Source organism: Erigeron canadensis, chromosome 9 (assembly GCF_010389155.1).
Source record: "Erigeron canadensis isolate Cc75 chromosome 9, C_canadensis_v1, whole genome shotgun sequence".
Classification (NCBI taxonomy): Eukaryota; Viridiplantae; Streptophyta; class Magnoliopsida; order Asterales; family Asteraceae; genus Erigeron; species Erigeron canadensis.
In genome coordinates, this window is record NC_057769.1 from 15,824,592 (window position 1) to 15,833,711 (window position 9,120).

The 9,120-nt window shown below is 37.7% G+C and overlaps 1 protein-coding gene across 1 annotated transcript; it reads left to right on the plus strand.

The window, feature by feature from the left end:
• Positions 1-4,671: 4,671 nt before the first annotated feature.
• LOC122583272 lies at positions 4,672-6,092 on the plus strand. Its single transcript, XM_043755694.1, has 2 exons — positions 4,672-5,375; positions 5,747-6,092. The coding sequence occupies exons 1-2, from the start codon at positions 4,672-4,674 to the stop codon at positions 6,090-6,092; spliced, it is 1,050 nt and encodes a 349-aa protein (XP_043611629.1).
• The last annotated feature ends 3,028 nt before the right edge of the window (positions 6,093-9,120 follow it).

Sequence of the window (9,120 nt, forward strand, 5' to 3'; positions counted from 1 at the left end):
ACTGGACATTCTCAGCAGAAATTAAGGCAGCACAAGGTTGTCCAGTGAAACTGGTTCCCTTGGAACTTTGAGCATGGTTTATGGCATCCTGTTCAGCCACAAGTCTTGCAACATTGTTATCCTCTATGAATCTAAAAGCTCCATAAAGAGATGCAAGAGTGTGACTGTGCAGGGTTCTACCTTGTCTTAGGACAAGAATCATGTTTTCCCATTTGGATGGAAGAGCATCACATAATTTCTCAAGAAGAATTTCCTTATCTTTTTCAACACCCAACCCTCTTAACTGATTAATAAGACTAGTAAATCTGGTATACGTACCAGTTAAACTTTCATTGGGTAGAGCAAAGAAGGATTCATACTTCTTGCTTCAAGCAACCTTTCTAGTGACAATGGTGTCCTCGCCTCCTTCAAACTGAATGACCAATTCATCCCACATAGCCTTGGCACTGGGACACAACACAAGTGTTGGAATTAAGTCTTCAGGGACAGCAGCAAGGATCATGTTTTTCAGTCTGGTATCCAAGTCTACCAGTCTGTGATCCTCATCTGACCACTGGTCTTCTGGTTTTTCTCTAGACCCTCTTCTTCCAGTTGGATCAAGAAGAGGACTTACCACGAGAGACATGGATATATAGGGTCCATCCTTAAGGATTTTTAACATATACCTCTCTGTCCCACCAAAATGCAGTAGCATTCTGGCCTTCCATGTCCCAAATGTTTCACCATTCCCATCAAATTTGGGAACATGAGTATTTGAATAATGGACATGGACATGGTTTGGGGCATTAGGAGGAGGTGGAGGAGGATTGTTATTAGCAGTTTGATTAACATTTTGTTTAGGTATAGTATTAACAACATTGGTGTTTTCATCATTACCAGGACCATTCTCACCTTCAGTAGTAGACATCTTAGCAGATCTAGACAATTATGTTAGCCTTCTGCTCTGATACCACTTATAAGTCTCAACTCAAGAGATGGTACTAACTGAAGACACCTCTATGTCAATGGTGAGAGTTCTTTGCAATATAAATACTGAACTGGAAACGACCAGTTGCAGTGATTGTATACCAAGTCCTTGAATAGATTACTTAGCAGGTGACTAAAGGAAAGACAATGCAATAAGTAAATATAACAAAGTAAAATGGTGAGACCAAGTTGTAATTTTCAAATGTATTTTATTTATTGATGCTAAATAAATTACAAGGTTGTTGCTGAACCAAGATAATACATAAATGTAAATATCCTAACAACCTATGAAATACAAATGATCTATACTTGGAAATTCTCTTTAACAATCGAAACACTTAAAGTTGTGAAGTGTTCCCTTTTACGATTGAGAGAATATTGCACAAGTACACCAAGAATATTGCAAAAGTCTGAATATTGCAAAGTTGTTTTCTTGTTGTGCAAAGACCTCTATTTATAGACAAAGTTGGCATTGGGAATCCAACTTTGTCGTATAGATATGGTTGACAACATTTAAGGAAACTAAGTGAGTTACTTTGAAATGCTTGATAAGGTAAGTCAAGACATTACTTTATCTAACCTGCTTTATGCACTTTTGTACTTTAATCATAGACAAATGATATTGTCTGTATAAAGCTGCATAAAGCAAAAAGGTCTTCCGCGTAAACAGTGTAAAGCATTGTAAAGGCTTTAAACTGATATTCTCCAGTTTCAATCTGAGGAGAATGCCAACTGGGCTTCGCTGCTATTGTCATTCTCTATCTTCCATTTGTAGTCTTTGACGTCAATTGGAATGTCTTCAGTTCTGATCAGATCTCAACTGGAGGAAGTTTTTAGTTGCATTAACTGTACATTGCAACTGGACTTCAATATATTTCTGGACAAATCTTCTGGTCTCCAGATGCAACTAGAGACTGGCCAGTTTGGACGAAACTGGTTCTAACAGTTTGAAATTGCTATGGCACTTGTATTGTCACAAAAGATAAGAGTCTTTGATGCAGTGACACCACAGTCTTGCAACTGAAATTGTATCCACAAGACTTGTGAACAACAATTTCCTGCAGCAACATACTCAACTTCTGCAGTGAAAATGGAGACTGAATGCTGCTTCTTGCTAGACCAGCTTACAAGTCTATTGCCAAGAAATTGACAAGTTCCTGATGTACTTTTTCTATCTATCTTACAGCCTGCAAAGTCAGAATCTGAATATCCAATCAGATCAAATCCAAAGTCTTTGGGATACCAAAGACCCAGATTAGGACTACCCTTAAGGTATCTAAAGATTCTCTTTATAGCTTTAAGATGTGATTCTTTAGGATTAGCCTGATATCTTGCACAAAGACATGTAGCAAACATAATATCTGGTCTACTAGCAATTAAGTAAAGTAATGAACCTATCATACCCCTATAAGCTATGACATCAGTTGGTTTCCCACTTTTGTCTTCACACAGCTTATCACCAGTTCCCATAGGAGAAAGATTTTTAACATATTTTCCTTGATTTATGAAAATTCCATGTTTAGTTTGTTTTACTTGTAAACCAAGAAAATAGTTAAGTTCACCCATCATGTTCATCTAATACTTTTTAGACATTAAATCAGAAAACTTTTTGCAAAGTCTTTCACTGCTAGACCCAAATATGATATCATCTACATAAATTTGTACAAGCAGAATTTCACCTTTATATTTTCTTACAAACAAAGTGTTGTCAACATTACCTCTTTTGAACTTGTTTTCTAACAGAAATTTAGACAAAGTATCATACCATGCTCTTTGAGCTTGTTTGAGACCATAGAGAGCCTTATCAAGCTTAAACACATGGTTGGGAAACTTTCAGCTTTCAAAACCTGGAGGTTGTTTAACATAGACTTCTTCTTCCAATTTCCCATTAAGAACTGCACTCTTCACATCCATTTGATAAACCTTGAACCCTTTGTTAGCTGAATAAGCCAGGAACATTCTGATGGCTTCCAATCTTGCCACAGGAGCAAAGGTTTCATCATAATCTATCCCATCTTCTTGTCTGTATCCAAGAGCAACCAATCTTGCCTTGTTTCTGGTCACCACTCCCCTTTCATCCATTTTATTTTTGTAGACCCATTTGGTTCAAATCAAAGTCTTATGATGAGGTCTTGGAACAAGTTTCCAAACCTTGTTTCTTTCAAACTGTGTTAGTTTATCTGGCATTTCATTTACCCAAGATGGATCTGCCAAAGCTTCATCAATCTCAGTGGGTTCCATTTTGCTTACAAATTTAACAAATATGCAAAAATTGCATGTTGGCTTTCTTCTTGTTTTGACAGCAGATAATGGATCACCAATGATTTGATTTATGGGATGACACCTTGTCCATTTAGTAACAAGTAACGGCCGTAACGGCCAGTTAGCCCACTAACGGCCGTTACACGCGGATTTCATATATAAAGTGAGCTTCGATTCTGCAGGAAGAGATTTTGTTAGAGAGATTGCTAAGGACGAACTTAGTTAGGGTTTTTCATATCAATACTCATGGTTTCAACCTTTTTAAGGCAAACAAACTATTAGGATTTTTATCTTTTCAGTCATGGATCAGAATCATTGTTGCTACCGAATTTTCTTCCATTGATTGGTATAAAATGATTTCTTCCATTCTTGTTTGTTTTATTTATTTCAATATGACTAGCTAAATTCTCTATCATCCATCTTGATGCAGTGATACAATATGTAGGATTGCACAATTTTATAATTCAAAAGTTGATTTCAATTATCGTTGTGTCGAGATCTTGATGATTTAATTCTTTATTTATTATTATTTGACATTGGTGGCATATGTGTTCTTCGTTAGTGGTACTAGTCGAATATATATGTGATTTTGAATTAATTGTTTGTCTATAAACATTTATCACTAGTTCATAGTACAATAGTGAATGTCATATAATAAAAGGAGTTATATTGTCAACGTGTTGTGTAACGGTTGGTGGTACCACGTTATCTTCACATAGGTACAATTGTTAATTAGATAGTCAAACAAACTAGTTGGTTAGGGAAGTTGGTTTAAGCGTTGGTGGTACCAGCTTTTACAAAGGAACTGACTAATTAGGTGATTCAAATGATTTTACAAACGTTGGTTGTACCAGTCTGTGTCTTAATTTTGTCACGATCATCTTTATCAACTTAATTTGAATTCGAACTTCATTAATGTGCAATCCGAACATGTTGTTGAGCGAGGTCAAGACGGATGGCTTTTAAATCTCTTGAATAATAAATTACAACCAAAATTATATTTTCGATTAATCCTAAGGGATTACTGACTTTTCAACTAACTTATTGCAACGTGGCAATTCGGCGATAACCCCCCCTAATTTGGATCGGTTTATTGTTAACAATTACTTAATAAGTCCTTGTGTTCGACCTCGGTTTACCAAGTCAACAATATCGCATACGAACGGGTTCACTGCCCGCAAGTGTGTAGTAGTCAGTAGCTAGGTATTTTGTGTTCATAAATTTAAGACTAGAAAATACACATCAAGTTTCTGGTACCGCTGCCGGGGACTTAAATTAAGTAGTTGTTCGTTTTGTGATTCGATCCTTCCTTGCATTCATTTGTGAGGAAGTTATTTATTTTTAATAGATAGATTTCATTTTTTTTTTTAGTTTTGTTTTTATTAGTTCCTGGTGCGGTTAACAGTATTTCTTGTGGTGCGTGTGCAGGTGCTTTGTTAGTTGATGAACACAAGAGCCTCTGGTAGACCTTTGCTTGGTCCTCAGTCTAATCCCGGAAAAGCCAGAAGACGCTTACTAAGATCAAAAAACACAGAGTCCTCAAACACCGACAAAATAGATTCAGAAACTGAAAACCGTGACCAACCGGACGTAGACTTGGATCAACACTATTCAAAGAAGGATTCAACGTCCGAAGTTCCATTTAGCACCGAATTCTCCGAAGGTAGTGGTTTGTTCAAAACTAGTGATAGTTCAGAAGAAGAGGATAATCAGGACAAAACTCATAAACCAGATCCAACAGTAATTCCTCGAGTAAATCAACCAGTTAGAGCAAGGAGAATGGATGATCAAGAGCAACCGGTCGACTCCAACAACCGTATTTACGGTGACCGAAGAAGAAATGTATCGACTAATCACCCGAACGCTAGAAATGAGCAAGTCAATGCGATCACAACAAGAGCATGTAATACTTATAATTTTGCAAATCCTTTGTCTAATGATGTTACTCCTCTTGTGCAGGTTGAAGCCGATGAAGCTGTTGTTGATGAGATGGAGATGGAGCCGAACCTAGCCGTGAAGATACCAGCCGTTCCATCCAAGACTGTTGAGAAGACTACGGTTAAGAAACCACCCGTTAAGCCATATCAGTCGAAGATACCTTTTCGTCAACGATTGAGGAAAGCGAAGATCAAGGAGAATTTTAAAAAGTTTGTTGATTTGATTCAAAATGTTAACATTACTGTTCCTTTAGTTGATCTTCTTGCAGGTATGCCAAACTATGCAAAGTTTCTCAAAGATCTCATTTCGGATAGGAAGAAGTTAGAAGAAGCAAAGACAGCTGTAATGAGTGCCGAGGTGTCAGCTATCATCAAGAATGAGATTCCTTCTAAGTTGGAAGATCCAGGGAGTTTTCTTATCTCTTGTGCTTTTGGTGCTATATTGTATAAGGCATTAGCCGATCTAGGGGATAGCATTAATTTAATGCCTTAGGTGATTTGACCCTTACCCGCATGAGCATTAGGCTAGTGGATTGTTCATTCCAATATCCCATGAGGATAGCGGAAAATTTGCAAATTAGGTTAGGTCACATGATATTCCTGGTAGATTTTGTTGTTCTTGAAATGGAGGCGGATGTTAATGTCCCTTTAATTATTGGCCGACCGTTCCTCATGACCACGGATGCTATCATCCATGTTAAAGCTAATGAGATTTCCATAGGGGTTGGCGATGACCGGGTTGTTTTTAATGTTGACAGAGCTCTTAAGCATCCTTACTCATGTGATGAATCTTGTTTCAGGATTAATGTAGTAGATGAAGAAGATGCTTTGGAAAAGGAGCTTATGGATATCTTGGATATGGAGGAAGATGAAGCATTTCTAGCTTGTAGTGAAGAAGAACAAGAAATGGTTGGTGAAATGGTGTAGGAGATCATGGCGTTGAGTGTTGATGAAACGCCACCGGAAGATGAAACATTTAAAGAAATCACCATTGATGATAGAAGACGAATGCTAACTTCGGTAGAGAATCCTCCTACCGATTTGGAACTCAAGCCACTTCCGGACCATCTAGAATATGCATATCTTGAAGGTACCTCTTTCTTGCCCGTTGTCATTTCGTCCTCACTTTTGGAGGATGAAAAGTCTAGACTTATGACCTTCCTTAAGGCCCATAAAAAGGCCTTTGCATGGAAAATTTCCGATATTCCGGGTATATGTCCAAAATTTTGTAAGCACACCATAAATTTTATTGATGATTTTAAACCAGTTGTGCAAAGGCAACGTAGGTTAAACCTGAACATGAAAGATGTGGTTAAAAAAGAGATAATTAAATTGCTTGATGCGGGAATCATATTCCCCATTTTGGATAGTTCATGGGTAAGTCCGATACATTGTATACCGAATAAGGGTGGGATGACCGTAGTTTTGAATGAAAGGAATGAATTGATTTCCACTAGAACTGTCATGGGGTGGAGGGTATGCATTGATTATCGGAAATTGAATGATGCAACCCGCAAAGATCACTTTCCCTTGCCCTTTATTGATCAAATGCTCGAACGGTTAGCCGGAAACGAGTATTTTTGCTTTTTGGATGGGTTTTCCGGGTACTTCCAAATACCCATTCACCCCAAAGACCAAGAAAAGACCATGTTTACTTATCCCTATGGCACTTATGCTTATAGGAGGATGCCATTTGGTCTTTGCAATGTCCCCGGAACTTTTCAAAGATGTATGATTGCCATTTTTCAAGACATGATCGAAACTTCCATGGAAGTGGATGATTTTTCTGTTTTTGGTATTCATTTGAGAGTTGTTTAGAAAGTCTTGATAAAATGCTTGAAAGATGTGAAAGGGCACACTTGGTCTTGAATTGAGAAAAATGTCACTTCATGGTGAAGGAAGGGATTGTGTTGGGACATAAAGTTTCTAAAGCGGGTCTAGAGGTTGATAAAGCAAAAATTGATGTCGTCGCTAAATTACATCCACCTACTAATGTCAAGTCAATTAGAAGCTTTTTGGGTCATGCGAGTTTTTATCGTAGGTTCATAAAGGATTTTTCAAAGATAACCCGGCCAATGACCAAGTTGTTAGAAAAAGATGTCCCGTTTGTGTTTAATGATGAGTGTCTTAACGCATTTCACTTGTTAAAGAAAGAATTGACTAATGCACCAATTATGACTTCACCCGATTGGTCATTACCCTTTGAGTTAATCTGTGATCCTAGTGACTATGCCTTAACGGCCATTTTAGGCTAAAAGGAGGATAAACATTTCCATCCCATTTCTTATGCTAGCAAGACCTTGAATCCAGCCCAACAAAATTACACTGTGACTGAGAAAGAGTTGTTGGCTGTTGTGTATGCTTTTGACAAATTTCATTCCTACTTGGTTTTGAACAAGACTATTGTGTACACGGACCATTCCTCATTGAGGTACTTGTTTTCAAAACAAGATGCCAAGCCCCCGTCTAATCCGTTGGGTCTTGCTTTTGCAAGAATTCAACAATGAGATTAAGGATAAAAAGGGGGCGGAAAATGTGGCAGCCGATCATTTAAGTAGGCTCGAAAACCCTCACCTTGAGGAGTTGCAAGAGGATGAGATTAATGATTATTTTCCTGATGAAGATTTGATGTAGGTACAAGGTAAAGAAGAACCATGGTTTGCAGACATTGCTAATTATGGAGAAATGACATCTCAACAAAAGAAGAAGTTCTTTTCTGAGATTAAGCATTATTTTTGGGAAGAACCGTATTTGTTTAGAATGTGTGCAGATGGAATGATCAGGAGATGTGTTTCCGGTACTAAAACCCGGGAGATTTTGGATTCATGTCACTATGGACCTACCGGTGGACATTATGGACCTTCTGTGACCGATAAAAAGTTTATGATGCAGGTTTCTATTGGCCGACTATTTTCAAGGAAGCTCAAATATTGGTGGAAACTTGTGACTCTTGCCAGCAACAAGGTAACATTTCAAAAAGGGATGAAATGCCCCAACAAATGATTCAGGTATGTGAGGTTTTTGATGTTTGGGGTATTGACTTCATGGGGCCTTTTCCGCCTTCGAATTAGTTCCTTTTGATGCGTAAAACACACAAATAACTCAATCACAACGGAAATGAAACAAAACGGAATTAGATATTTTTGGTATTTTCTGGTTTTTATGAAATAAACAACAAAACAAGACAATATATAAAATGATAGATAAAAGAATCCACCACCAAGATTCGTAAAGGCCAAGCCACCCAAACCAAGGATAAAGGAAACACTCCAACCCACCACTATGTTTGATAAAGGTCTAGCCACCACAAACACAGATAAAGGAATCAAAGATTTTTGGATCTCACCACTATAATTGATAAAGGACGAACCGTCATAATTATTGATAAAGGGACCACTCCAAACCACCAAGATCAAAGATCTATAAAGGTAAATGAAGATTTTGGATAATAAATAGAGGCTGCTCTATTAATTTCATTCAACAACATAATCTGTTTTCTTACAAGGAAAATGAGCCCTTATTTATAGATAACTAACTGCCTAGGAATCATCAAAATTAAAATAATAAGGAAATAAAATAAATAAAAGACTGGCACATGGTGGGGACATCCACTAACAAAATAGACCAATAGGAAGAGCACACACAAAACTTCTAGAAATATTCCTTTTGCAAGAGGGCCCACAAACCGTTAGAAATAACATGGGCACTCATTCCTTTGTTGTCATCTTCTTTGGACAGCTGTCATCCTTCCTTTATTGGACCCCACAAGCACAGTCAGAACACTTTATTAAGGTAACTGAAAAATCTAAAATCTGGACTTTCACTGGAGACGTAAATCTAGAGCATCCATCTGGAGACTAGGACTGGTCACTAGAGAGCTTTAGTGGATTGGAGCACTTCAGTGGAGACTTTCTCTGATGGATTTCTGAGAGTGGTATCTGGAGCTTCTGGCCAT

Excerpts from the sequence above, each read along its gene's own strand:
- LOC122583272 (XM_043755694.1), top strand. The coding sequence starts at position 4,672 with ATGAACACAAGAGCCTCTGGTAGACCTTTGCTTGGTCCTCAGTCTAAT. Across the intron at positions 5,376-5,746 it reads ATCAAGGAGAATTTTAAAAA|GTTAGGTCACATGATATTCC; the intron begins GTTTGTTGATTT and ends TTTGCAAATTAG.